The sequence below is a fragment of the Lathamus discolor genome, chromosome 6 (assembly GCF_037157495.1).
Source record: "Lathamus discolor isolate bLatDis1 chromosome 6, bLatDis1.hap1, whole genome shotgun sequence".
In the NCBI taxonomy this organism is placed as follows: Eukaryota; Metazoa; Chordata; class Aves; order Psittaciformes; family Psittacidae; genus Lathamus; species Lathamus discolor.
In genome coordinates this window covers 9,711,026-9,725,124 of record NC_088889.1, presented here as the reverse complement: position 1 = coordinate 9,725,124, position 14,099 = coordinate 9,711,026, and the positions used below count along the sequence as shown (strand labels likewise).

The 14,099-nt window shown below is 40.0% G+C and overlaps 1 protein-coding gene across 1 annotated transcript in view; it reads left to right on the top strand.

Annotated features, from left to right (window-relative positions):
* Positions 1-14,099, top strand: part of SPTBN5 (spectrin beta, non-erythrocytic 5) — a 95,107-nt gene that overhangs the window by 24,023 nt on the left and 56,985 nt on the right. Inside the window, exons 19-32 of the mRNA XM_065682870.1 lie at positions 577-716; positions 2,348-2,447; positions 3,140-3,310; positions 3,417-3,581; positions 4,341-4,567; positions 5,052-5,238; positions 6,479-6,679; positions 7,325-7,441; positions 8,057-8,220; positions 9,790-9,922; positions 10,741-10,886; positions 11,599-11,713; positions 12,512-12,622; positions 13,669-13,848. Coding sequence (XP_065538942.1) covers positions 577-716; positions 2,348-2,447; positions 3,140-3,310; positions 3,417-3,581; positions 4,341-4,567; positions 5,052-5,238; positions 6,479-6,679; positions 7,325-7,441; positions 8,057-8,220; positions 9,790-9,922; positions 10,741-10,886; positions 11,599-11,713; positions 12,512-12,622; positions 13,669-13,848 — 2,157 coding nt within the window. The remainder of the gene's footprint in view (positions 1-576; positions 717-2,347; positions 2,448-3,139; positions 3,311-3,416; positions 3,582-4,340; positions 4,568-5,051; positions 5,239-6,478; positions 6,680-7,324; positions 7,442-8,056; positions 8,221-9,789; positions 9,923-10,740; positions 10,887-11,598; positions 11,714-12,511; positions 12,623-13,668; positions 13,849-14,099) is intronic.

Below are 14,099 nucleotides of genomic sequence, written 5' to 3'. Positions count from 1 at the left end.
AGGATAACCATTAAAAAGAGTTTTGGTTTGAATGTATTTTTTTTTTGTTAGTGAAGTAAAACCCTGACTTTTTAATAAATAAAGGTTTTTCTTTTCATTGAGTATTTTAAAAACATTAACACAAATGGATGGAAAAAAAAACAACCCAGGCAGTAGTCACAAGATGAGTGAAGGAGGAGGCTGTGATATCTCACTGTCTTTTATGTTTTAAACTGAAACTGAATCTTTGATACTTTTGGGTCAACTTAGTGGAATAGTTTTACTTTAGTTATGGCCTTTCGTATTGCTGGTCCCTAGATATGCTGGAGTGCTGGCATAAATTTAGAATGCAGATTTTCCTAAAGGGTAAAAATGTAACCATAATAGAAACGTAAACCAGACATATCAGGTATGGTAGAAATCTAAGTACCTGCTGCTTGTTTGTAGCCCTAAACATCCTCAAGCACATTCAAATTGTACACTGTATCTCCTGCCTGAAAGAGAAACAGAAAAATAAGGTTTGATTTCTTTTTCATTGCTACAGAATCGCCATATGACCAAGAAAAGACTCGATCAAATTTTCTTTCTTAAATGCAGGACCATGTAGATGCTGTTAGAAGCCTGCTGAAGCAGCATCAGGAATTTGAACAACTGCTGATGGCGCTGAAGAGACGAGTTGAAGCACTGAATGAAAATGGGGTGAATCTAATAGAGAACAGGCACTTTGCATCTCATGTGTGAGTTCAAAACTCCTTTTTCACTTAGCTTTAATAATACAGATTGGGCAAAGAAGAGATTCAGAGCAGCCCTGTGGAGAAGGACTTGGGGGTGCTGGTCAATGAGAAAATGAACATGAGCCGCAGTGTGCACTTGCAGCCCAGAAAGCCAACCGTATCCTGGGCTGCATCAAAAGGAGCGTGACCAGCAGGTCGAAGGAGGCGATCCTGCCCCTCTACTCTGCTTTTGTGAGACCTCACTTGGAGTATTGTGTACAGTTCTGGCATCCTCAACATAAAAAGGACATGGAACTGCTGGAACAAGTCCAGAGGAGGCCACGAGGATGATCAGGGGACTGGAGCACCTCCCATACGAAGATAGGCTGAGAAAGTTGAGGCTGTTCAGCCTGGAGAAGAGAAGGCTGCGTGGAGACCTCATAGCAGCCTTCCAGTACCTGAAGGGGGCTATAGGGATGCTGGGGAGGGACTCTTCATTAGGGACTGTAGTGACAGGACAAGGGGTAACGGGTTAAAACTTAAACAGGGGAAGTTTGGATTGGATATAAGGAGGAAATTCTTCCCTGTTAGGGTGGTGAGGCACTGGAATGGGTTGCCCAGGGAGGTTGTGAGTGCTCCATCCCTGGCGGTGTTCAAGGCCAGGTTGGATGAAGCCTTGTGTGGTATGGTTTAGTGTGAGGTGTCCCTGCCCATGGCAGGGGGGTTGGAACTAGATGGTCTTGAGGTCCTTTCCAACCCTAACCTATGATTCTATGATTCTATAAATGATCCAGTGTGATTAGCATTGGATTACAAGCTAAATCCTGAGCCAGCATTTAGTTGACTGATGTGACCTGCTGAATGAAGGAGGAAAAAGACTTTTTATGCTCTCAGGACAAATAAGCGAAATGCTACAAATTAAAAGCAGTATTTGGCAGAAAGCTAGAATAATTCACCTTGTATCATAAACTCATTAAATGCTCACATGAAACAAGTTTTCCTTTATTTATTGGTATCACATATTAGATGTTTGCTGTTAAAAAGTTACAGAAGACTTCACAAGGAAATAACTCATCAGTAGCAGCTTCATGTTTTTGTTAAAGCTAAATGTCATCTGTGATTTTTTTCACTGTGCCAGAGCCAGTAGGATCTAGTAAGGGGACCTCTGCTTAAATAAGAATCAGAAATGCAGGGTCAGAATGGACCTCTTGGGTCAAAAAAGACTATGTTATGATCACAAGTGATAATGTCTTGAAAATTCCTTGCACAAATTTACAAAACTGCTCTTAAAATCCGATTTCTTCCCAGCACTACTACTATGAGAAGGCCATTCCAGAGCCTCATTGCATTTGCATCACAGAGAAAATTATTAGTTTAGGTGGAATATCTGGGAAAGAGAAAGGTCTGAGTGTTTTACATGACTGCAATTCACGGATGTAACACAGCCATGCAAAAGGAAAATCCAGAGCAGCTGGCAAGCAGTAGCTGCTGTCCAGATGAACCTAGCATGATCATGGGACAGGGATGTGTATCCCTTCCTCCTGCTAACAGCGGCGTTGAACTAGATTCTATTTATATCATAGTCATGACTACAGTTAAGCCAAGGGGGACCAATATGACTAGTACTGCATCGGACTTCCTGTTTTTCTTGGTAGTATTGAAGAGAGAATGGTCACTCTTCGGCAAAGGTGGGAGCGGCTGATACAAAGCAATGCCAAGAGAAAACAGAGGTTGATGGATTCCCTACTGCTGCAGGTAAAAGGACTGATGCTGCAGATCTGGTCAGGCATGTGTGAAGTAGTTTTACCCTTTGTCTTAATATGGCAAAAGTCTGAAACTGCTGAGTATTCCTACTGCAGTTCATTTTCTCTTTGGCTATGTGACAGAGAATTTCATTCTTCAGGGAGCAGGTGATGCACTGGTCATGAATCTTACAAAGTCACAACCATAGCAAAATACCAAAACAAAAATGGAAATATTGAATTAAAAATATCAACAAAATGTTTTTTCTACTGAATGAGTTTTTTCTGTTCATTACTTATTATTGTTCTGTCCCTTAATAATTGGGCACAATTACTTACAGTAACTGTACTTTTGGCACCAAATTTAGCTTCCAATGCAGAGATGCAAAGTTATACTGGAGGACTGGACCACTTACGTTTAAAATAATCTATGAAAAATGCAAACCTTCACTGACAAATACAATAGATAGTAATGTGGCAATAAAGGGAGTAAGTAACATTACTCTTAGGGCTTAAAAACTCATCAATGGTTCTTTCCTCTTCAGTTTTGTTGATTATGTAGAACAACTTTTATGTGAAAATACATCACAGTTTCTAACAGTCAGGAAAAAAGTCTATCAGGGCTTGATCCTAACATCAAGGACAAACTGCAAACCCACAAATACTCCAAAGTTGAATCAATTTAATCCTGTTTGTTTCTGTAAGGAGTTTAATCGTGATGCTGCTGAACTTTTGATATGGATGGAAGAGAAGTACAAGATTGCCTCAGATGAATCCTACCGTGATCCAACAAATGTTCTACGCAAACTGAAGCGGCATGAGGCTGCTGAGAAAGAAATGATGGCTAATGAAGAGCACTTTGCAACACTGATAAAGGTGAAGGCAGTTTTGGAGCTGAATCTTTCATTTTGTCCCACATTTCATAGGCACTGACCTGCTCAAAAAAAAAAAAAAAAAAAAATGATGTGCTGTGTTTTTCCAGCAAGGAAATCAACTGATTCAAGACAACCATTATGCTGCAGTTTCTATCCAGCAGAAGATGACAGAGCTTCAGAAGAAGTGGAAGGAGTTGTATTCCAAGATGATAGAACGAGGTGACAAGCTGAGACAAGCTGGGCAGCAAGAACAGCTCATGGAACTGCTCCAGGTCAGGAGGTGATGGGGAACAGAGGGGAGGAATGACCTAGAAGCCTGGTTGCTTTGTTGTGTAGTCCTCACAAAAAAGAGCAGAATATCATCCAGATGAGAGTGTATTTTAAGGTGTCCATTTTGTCTACAGTCTCAGGAGAGAAAACCCACTATAATGCTGACCAAGCTCACTCCAAAGCTATGAGCAGGGTAACAGTGCCAGCACAGCACCAAGACACAGTGCTGTTGAACTCAGGCTCAGCATTATATCCGTGTGGCCATTCCATACTGGGAAAATAGTCAAAACTCTCTGCCTGGTCAGTGCTCTGCAAACATAACTGTTTACTTGGAGTCAGTTTGGGATTGGTGACATGGCACTGTATTAAGTATGTTGTCATTCAGGCAAATTGTATAAGAGGAACAACGTGCTTTGAAGCTGTTTTGATACTAGTCATGTCATGGAACTGCTGTTGTGTTGTAGCTGCTATGTGAAGCCTTTGAAGATTGTTAGATTGTTTTGCACTATGTCACTGAAGATAGTTCAAAGAGGCTGTTTTAAATGATGTGCTTTTGTGCCTCAGAGAGAAGACTATTCCAAAATAATGTGCAAACCAAAATATTCCCAGGAGATGCCTCTTAGAGACTCCTGGCATCATGTTACAGAGAAAGGACATACGGATTTTACAACTATGTTGAGGAAGATGTTGTGGGAGGGGCTGAGTGAAAGAAATTGACGTTGAAGCATCAGTACAAGTGTGCTGTAACCTCTTCCTGGCAGGATGCAAAAAAGAAGATAGAGAAAATTGAGAAAGTTCTTCAGGAATCTGAGACAGGCCACGATTTGCGCTCCAGCCGTGATCTACTCAAGCAGCACAGACAGCTGGAAAATGAGACACGTGAACTGGCAGAGAAAATGAACTCCATTGTATTCCATGCAAGGAAAATGGCCACCAATCACTTTAACTCGCAGAGGATTCTGGATGAAACACAAAAATATCTGAAAAGGTGAGCAGTCACTCTCTTTTTGTCTCCACCCTATATGACAAATAACATTTTTTGGTTTACCTCCTAGAAAAGCTGCCTGTTGACCCACCTCAACCTTTATTACTGGACCTTTCTCTTGTCTACTGCACTTCTCCCCTAGCTTTTTGCTTATCCACAGGTAGTCCACTGGTTGTTTCTAAGAGGCGCAGTGATCCAGCACTCAGTAGTGACTAGTTCCTTAAAACATCACAGTACAAGCCTAGGACTTAAAAAATGTAATCACTTTACCTCTGCTTATGTTTACTGTTACTGTGTAAGGCTACTAGCCAAAAGTAGCCTTCTGTAGAAGGGACTCTTGAATATGCAGTCAGTACAAACCATTGAAATTTAATTGCGAAGGAGTGTCCAGTGTTTTCTAATCTTCATAGTGGTATTGTAGCCTAATTCCCTTGGCAGAACCAGGGTAATGCTTTGTTTTAACATATATTTGATGGGTGACACCTAGGTTTGAGTCTTTGCAAGCACCTCTTGATGAGAGGCATAAGTTGCTGGAAGCTGCAGTGGATCTCTATGAGTTCTACCATTATCATGACATGGAACTGAACTGGATTAATGAGCGATTGCCAATTGCCCATTCCACCAACTGCGGGAAGTCCTTGGATGTGGCTCAAAACCTGTTGCAAAAGCACAAGGTAACTCATTTAACCAAGTTCATTATAGCGTATTGGCACATCCCATTTCACCTCAGCCTGCAAAGCAGCACCTACACACTTTTTTATCTCCAGGAAGGCAGTTGCAAGCAAAATGTATTGTCACATTTTCAATGAGTATATTCATGGATTCCATCACTAGCCCAGCTAAAACGGCTCCAGAGGATTGAGACAAGTCAGCAAAGTGGCTCTGTTTCCAGAGCAAACATGAAATTCTTGTGGGAACTGCAAAATTTGATATATTTTGCGGTGTTATTATTATGAAAATTTTGTAGCTCTTCCCACTAAAAGTGGATAAAAAGCTAGGGTAGCTCATGTTAAATAGAAAAAAAGTTATTTACTTTGTGGGTTGATATGGGTTGAATATTGTGACTGTTATATGTTTGTCCTATTTTTGTTCTGTGCTTACTGGTTTATTATACATGTAGTCTTGGGGTTTGTGCACACTGCATTCTCTTGGATAGTATATAACAGCCGTTTGATGTTTCTTTTAGTTCTGTACTGCTACAAAATGGTTTGAACAAGCCATAGTCAATATATTTGTAAAGACAGGTTAACAATGATTTCTGGAGAGTTTGGTTCTTTGTAGCAGTTCCTCACAACCCTGGGGCACCTCAGCACTGCCTTGCACCACAGGCAACACTGAATATTACAGTACCTGGATTGCAGGTTCCATAAGAAGGGTTATAAGATCAGTGGGGAGGCTTTATGAAGCAGGATTCTAATGATTTTCATGGTACTGTTGACAATGTCTCTTACCATCATCCTCAAGCCCATTCATGTTCTGGGGTATTTTATGTTCCCATCAGCAGCTCAACACTTTCTTCTGAATCCACCATCTTTGTGTCTCATCCTTTGTCCTGCTTCCTCTCCCAGACCTCCCTGGCTGCTGGGCAGGGGAAGGCTCTTGGTAAGGAGAAGGGGTAGGACCAGACCAGAGCACCAAGCAGAGGACTTTGGTGACTAATGCTGAGGGAAGTTAAGGGATGTCTGCTGCCACCTTACAGACTCTTACGTTCTCCCTCAATGGCAGCACCAAGAGCAGAGCGTTATACAAGAGGGGCTGCGACTAGTGGTGAGGCTGTAGCTGTTGTAGAAATAGACAGTCCTTGTGTCCCCTGGCTATGCTCTGCCCACTGTCCTAGTACTGGGAACATATAGAATTTCATTGTCCTCATATACCCTTCCTTTATTCCTATTATTTCTTTTATCTCATTCCCAGGAACTGCAGGCAGAAGTGAATGCCCACAAACAGCAAGTCCAGCGAGTCCTGGATAAAGGAAAGGCAATGGTCATAGGTCAGCACCCATCAGCTCAGAAAATAAGTGAGAAATGCCAGGAGCTGATGACTGCCTGGCAGGGCTTGGAGAAGGCCTGTGAGGAAAGGATGAAGCAGCTGCAGCACTCAGTTGGCTTCCAGGAGGTACAAATTACAGCAATGTACTTACATAGTAGCTTCTTCAGATAAATAAGAGGGTCAAACTTGTAAAGTGAATAACAGAACAGCTTCACTGGGACTGGTGTTCGGTTCACTTGTGTGATGCCAGACTCATGGGAATACAGTTTTGTAGACATAAATGGCATTTGCAGTATGTTCCCTGGAGAATTGAATCATCTGGCTCTTTTTTCCTATAGCCTTTATGAAACCTGATTCTTAGAGGTGATTTGAACTTCTCATGGAGCGGAATGAGAAGTATCACAGTGATGTTACAGTTAGGCCCTACTCTTAGTGAATAAGGTGAAGGAAGGGTCAAGTAAGGACACTGATGTGAAGAAAGAAAAGTGAGACAACTTGAAACTTACTGTCAGAGCTCTGATGCATGGAGAAAATCTTAGTTATCCAGTACTGAAGTCTTCTACCCTGTGACTTCTTTCTCCTTTATATGATTTGGCAGAATAGTGTGGGATAGTAGTTCTTCCTATGAAATATTCTTTATTTGTTATTTAATAAAATATCACAGTAAATCTTACAGCGCACCTTCCCCATCGAATTTATTAGGTCAAAAAGATGACATTAGTGTTTTGAAAGTTAAGGTAGAAACTGATTAACTTTCTTTTTAACTGATAGTTTTTAATGAATACTTCAGACCTGGAGGCTTGGATAGCAGAAAAATACCCACTTGTGACGAGCAGGGACTATGGTAAGGATGAAGATGGAACACTGAAACTCCTCAAGAAACATAAGGTATTTCTTTGCTTAAAATCTGTATGCTGGCCTGGTTTTCTGGTCTGTCTGCAGTTGTAAGATTTTCTGTTTTATTGGTACTCAAGTGTCCAGCCATCTACAAGATATTTTGCGTTGATGCGTGTCTACACATGAATGCACTGATAGAAAAGATCAATGAAGCTTACTAATATGGTTGGGAAAAATGCAGTTTGGGGAAAAAGGATACTGGTGAATATTCTCATCTTATTTTTTTTTTGAGGCCAAAACTGACTATGATCAGTTCAGTCTCCTGTTCAGTCTCAACAGATGAATGCAGAAGCCTTGGATTTCTTCCTAAAATCCAAAATACAGATATTGTTCCAGGAATGCTTTTCTCTGCGTAATAGTGCATCAGGAATTTCTAATTGAATTTATTCACCTAATTTGTTTGAATTTATGTACACCTTTTTTTCCCCCCTCCAAAAGTGTTGCTAGAAAATTATCTAAAACTGATCAAGTCTTGGAAATGTCACATGCTTCCAGAAAGTTTTCTCCTCTTTTAATGTCTCAATGACTACACCGTAGGCTGGTGCAAAATTTCAAACAGTGAATATCTTGGACAACCAGCTCTCAATCAACTCTTTTCTCTGTCAGGCACTGGAGCATGAGATTGCCATTTACCAAAATCTGATGAAAGAACTGAGTGAAAGTGCCCAAACTCTTCCTCTAGTGGGCTTCATCCAGTGTGTTGAGGTTGATGCACCAAAGGAACAAGTTCAGTCAAGACTCCAGGAGCTGCAAGAACTAGCAGCAGCAAGGTATAAACTAGAACTACCCCTTGGATCCTAGGTTTGATTCAAAGCCCACTGAATTCAACAAAGTTTATCTCCAGTTACCTCACTGGAATTCAGATCATATCCACTCTCTCCTCTTTTCTCAATTGTACTTAGGAAATTACTTCTTTCTGTATTAGAATCGCATGCACCTATGAGCTTTTCATAATTGCTAAGCAAGAACTCTACATTTTATTCAGGGAGGTTGGCTATATATTAAGGATTTTGAAGCTCCAAAATTTCCTCTTTACCCTTCATCATCTGCCTATAACGTGACTTGAGATGCCACATTCTGACTTACCTTTGTGGCGTTTGGAATGGCTATCAAACGGGAAAAAAAATGTTTTTAAAAGGTGTCCTTAAGGGTGCTTGAAAATTACCTAATTCATTACATAGTAGAAGGGAGACAATTGCAGTTGTTTATATGACCAGTGGCAATGCTAGTATATAGGAAAGGTTTTCCTTTTGATCATTCATTTACTTTTCATTTCACTTCCTTTCTGTTATTGTTACAGTAAGATGTTTACAACAGGACAGTTTGCTTGTACACAGGATTTTTTAGCACTTCTGTTTTGTTGTCAGGAAGGAACAAGTAACTGAACAGTTCAGGTTTTTCCTCCACAAAAATTTCACTCAGAAAAGGAATGGGGCTCTGCAAATACAATAACAAATAGAGTCTGAGTACTAGAATAATTAAACCTAGAAGAAATGCTAGTATTGTATAATTCGTTTTTATTCTTGTTTACAATTAAAAAAATAAAAGCATCAATAGAAAATTCTGTGACTTAAAAGTTCAGGAAAATACTCAGTATCTAGAAATCTTTTTTGTGTTTGCTGAACACATAAATGTTTTGTGTTCATTCATGCTTAATGTTTATCTGGGTCTTATGGTGCCTCATTGGTGCTCTGGTTTGTACCTTTGACCTGCATTGTCCTTGGTGGATTCTCTCAGCAGGTTACATCTCATGTAACAAGCAATTGTGATTCCTACAAGGAAGCTAGGTTAAACTTTCTTGGAATGTTTCAACAATGGCCAGACAGTGTCAGCAGATGGAAAATGGGTATTTTGTTTATACCTCAGCCTGTATTATAAGATACTCTCGACAACCAGAAATATGCAGCAGGTTGCAGCAATTTTGCTGAACTGGCAATATGAGCAGAACTGCATAAATAGATTTCCTCCCATTTGCCTTTCTGATGCACCACCCTCGGTTAGAAAGATTTCTTTCTCATTTTCCTTCCAGACCTGGAAAAAAATTAAGAGTATTCTAGTAGGAAAAAACCAAACCAAACCAAAAAGAACAAAAAAAAAAAAAAAAAAACCAGAGAGTGAGCTCAGCTAGGCACAGTGCTTTTCTTGGAAACTCAGCCATTCAGTCTGACCTGGCTGAAGCTCTCATCCTACAAACATAATTTCTAATCCTGAGAAAAAATGTCAGCTCTTTCATTAGAGAGAATGAGCCTTGATGGTGAGAGGTTTTGGGGGTTTAGTAGGAAGAATGCTACTGAGTGCCCTCCTTGGTCTAATCTTGTCTTGTCTCCTTCCCCCCACAGAAGGAAGAAGCTGGATGAGACTCTTGTCTTACATGAGTATCTACGAGAATATGAAGATCTGCAAGACTGGATCACTCAGCAGAAACAAACAGCCAGCTCTGAAGACTATGGAAATGATTATGAACATGTTTTGGTGAGGTTTTTGAGTAACAGATCAAAAGTCAACCAAACTATATGTAGTAAGACTGTAAAAAGATTCTAAATTTGTCCTTGAAAACGTATAAGACACAGTAAGAAGTAAGTATAAATAACTGGGAGATAAAGAGGGAAAAGGATGAAGAGTGGGTGGGAAGGATTGACTCATTATGACAGGCAAGCAGCCTTGCCTAACACTTCCCTCCTGTCACCATGGGGGCTGAGCTGCATGAAACAACTGCATGCTAAAATGTCTGTGCCTTCAGAAGCAACTCCTTTCTATTTTTAATAACCAGATATTTCAGTGTGGTGTCCATTAAGGATTTCTTTCATCATAAATGCTGATGTACAGACATCTACAGTAATACCTCTTCACATGGCACAGAAAATAATGTCAGCCCATTATGAATCAATAGCCATTCAGAATCCTCGTTTTTATAATTTATTTCAAAATAGCTTGTATCTTAAATCTTAAAATCAGACTACATTATCCAGTTACAGTACTGAACACACATTTGCATTCATGAAGTAAATACATACAATTTAATAATTTAAACTCATTGTACATTGAATGTTTGTGTCTATCCCTGGTAATAATGTTCCTGCTTCCCATCTGCATAGCAGACTTCATATTTTTGCTAATAGTTTGTATCTCCTCATGGGTTTTGGAGTCATTCTCTGCAGTTTCTCCATCTCTGAATATGATCATCTTATTACCTGTGTTTTGTACTGTATGTACAAACGTACAGTAGGTATATTTGGCAAAAGAGAGCACTCAAAATGCTTGTTTTGTTACTTTTGTTTTTCCTTCAAAAGCAACTTTGTGCCAAATATGACACATTCCAACTTCAGTTGGAAGCAGCTGGGAAAAGAGTTATGGCTTGCCAGCAGCTGGCAGACAACTTGCTGAACTGTGGGCATTCTGACTCCCGGGAAATTCGGCAGAAGCAGAAAGAGCTGAGGTAGGAGACTTGTGCTAGCTCTATGAAGCTTTGTCCTTTCAATTCACTCTCAACAAGGAGGAAGTGAGAAGGCATTAGACAAGGATAAGGCATGCCCTCCCAGTTCTCTAATTGCAAAATATGTGGTTTGCTCACTGCTGCCATGCCTTGTTTAAAAATAGGCTACTACAGTTCAGACATTATCTGCTTGCTGATTTGGCTTCTTGTCAATTACGTCAGAGGTGCTTTACAAGTAAGGGGTGAATGAACTTCCTTTGCCCTTTGAAACAGGATCACCTAACTGAAAAGCTAAGAGTTTAGTTGCTTCTTTATTGCTTCTGATTTTCAAGTTTCAATCCCATAACTGCTCTGCAGAACAATATCAAAGTGTTCTGAGCTTCTTATGCTTAGTATCGGTCCAAACTGGTCCAAAAGAGAATATTTAATGAAGGAATAGTAGAGTCTGAATCAGTCCTCCAAGTCCTGCATATAAAACCTGAAAAGCATACTGAAGCGGACCTTTATACGGGATCATCTATTTTAATGCCTGGAGCAGGCAGAACATGAACAGAGTAAGGTGAAAGACATGCTGCCACTCAGAGAATTGCTCCAAGGGAATTTCATGGCAGGAATGAAAAACAAAGTAAGAGAAGGACTTGTTTTCAGTCTGTCTTCAGTCTGTTAGTCTCCTTTACTCCTTTTATGTGGTCTTTTTCTGCATCCTCACTTGTAGGAACTCCTGGGAGGATCTGCTGGAAATTACCAGATTCCGAGGTAAGCGGCTGAGAGATGCTGAAGCGATTCACAAGTGTTACCAAGATCTGACAGATGCTCTGGCCCATATTGAGGTAAAAAATAATGGGAAAGTCTCATTCGAAGTTTATTTTAGCTTAACTTGTGGAGGTTTCTTATAATTCTCAGATACATTTTTGGTACACCAAATCAGCCTGTGAATCTATTACAGAAAGGCATTTCTCCAATGGTTAGGAATGTTCTAATTTTCACCTAAACCGACCTGGAGCAAATTTCTAATAACTTTATTCTAGCAACAATGTTGTCCTCCAGCTGAACTGCCTTTTCTTTCTCCTTGCTGTGCTCACAGTGTATGTCTGTGTGACAACTACATCCCCTCAGAACCTTTGTTGAGCTAAATAAATGTTTAAGTCCCCTTTTAGGTGATGGTTTCTCCATTTCATCTTTACAGTAATCTTTCCTAAGCATTTATAATATTTTTTTTATCTAAAGGTGGTTCACAATAGACCACCTGTTTCCTACAGAATGGGTTGAAACTTCTGGTTGTTAATGCTCCATTAAGTATTCACTCTGTGCCACTGCAGTAGCTATTCAAGGTTGATTCCCAACAAAAGTCTGCAAAACATTCTCCTGTTTTGTCTGATCAAGGAAAGTCTTGAACCTTCATCTCATGGTTCAGTTGGATAGCTTAATCACTAAGATATTTACAAGTGAGTTACTAGGACAGATGTACTGGAACAGATTTTTCTGTCTCCTTTTACCTATCGTAGTTTAGTAACCCAGGATGTCCTTAACAATACGGTTGCACTACACAAAGTGATTAAAGTGGGCTTGTAGTGTGTTTTGCTTGGAAGTAGAAAGTAACAAAGCTTTCTCTGGTTGCTTCCTTCTAGGAGAAGTCCAAAAGTATTCCAGATGATGTTGCTAAGGACATGAGAGGTGTGCAAACACAGCTCCGGAACCATGTGGCCTTGGAGCACGAGCTGTCTGGGAATGAGCAGCAGGTAATGATAGTCATTTATTGTCTTAATGTGTAGCTCTGTGAAAGCCTGGAAATCTCTAAAGGTCTTCCTTAGTCTTCTGCTTTTTTAACGTGTTCAAGGTCTTACAGCCATGATAAAGTGGATCATTTAGAGCATTGCAAATACAGGACACATTATAATAAGAGCTGACTATTGAACTGATTCACAGGGATATTTTTGAATGCTGTTTGAAATGTGTGGTCGTGCCAGGCTTTATGATGTGTTTACAGCCTTCTTCAAAGTGTTCCAGGTAATTACAGGGAAACATCCAGAATCTGTTCTGTGTTCAGTGAAACTGAATATTCACTGAACACAACATGCATTGATTGACTGTAGAGGATTATAGAAGGAAAGATGGGGCAGTCTGGAATTTTCAACACGTTTAGCATTGTAGGAAGTGGACTGTGAGAAGGATATGGCTCATTATACAAACTTATGAAAAGTTTCAGCTTATGAAAACAATTTGCTTGTATTTGGGGCTTTGCTTAGCTTCGACTGGACCAGTTAAACTGATATGAGTTTTCTCTTCACCATTTGTTTAGTATATACAACGGTATAGTTAACATAGCATATGAAGTAGTTATCCCAGTATTATGGCCTCATGTTTTGGCCTTGCAGCAGGTAACACTAGAACTGATCCCACCAGATGCTTGTTACTTTTAAAGGTAAGAAAGCATGAAATATGCATGAAGAAAATGTTATTCTATATGGTCACTGGGGAAACGAGATACAGTTAGTTATTACTTGCATTACTCATAATAAATGGTATTGTAAAAAGGAGAAATAAAATCTGCCTGCTTATTTGAAAGATCACTGTTGTGATGAGCCTTAGCAAACACTGGATGTCACTGTTACTCCACAGAACTGAAATTAGGAACGTTTTTCTTTAGCGTGACAAAAGTTAGGTTAGAAAATGTTTAAGTTGTAGTTTCATGTACAATTCTCATAGCCTTTATTGTACTTTTCTGATACTAGTTGCATCTCTCTGACTCTCTTTTCCCTACTCTCTTCTTTGTCCCTCCATATAGCTGCAGGAGCTGATCCAATCTGCAGATCATGTGCTCGCCCATTGCTCAAAGAAGCAGGCGGCAGACATGAAATCAAAGCAGCAGGCAATAGTGACCAACTGGAAGGCCCTGAAATCTAAAGTGGAACTGCGCAAGAAACTTCTGGAACAAGCATACAAGCTTTACCAGTTTCAGGCACATGTAAGCACTTCTGTCTTCTGTCCATTGGTACGCAGGGGAAGGATACCTTCAATATGTGTGAATCATGGGTGTACATCTAAGCTGCAAAGATTGATGTAAATGGCTGTATGTGCTATCTGTGTTATTAATCAAGTATTTGAGTGCTTCTAGCTATTTTAAAAGGTGTTAGAGGGTAAGGTTTTTACCCTCTGTAGGAAGGAAAGCCTGTATCCAACTGTCTATAGCATAATTGATAGTTGTCAGAAACGGTC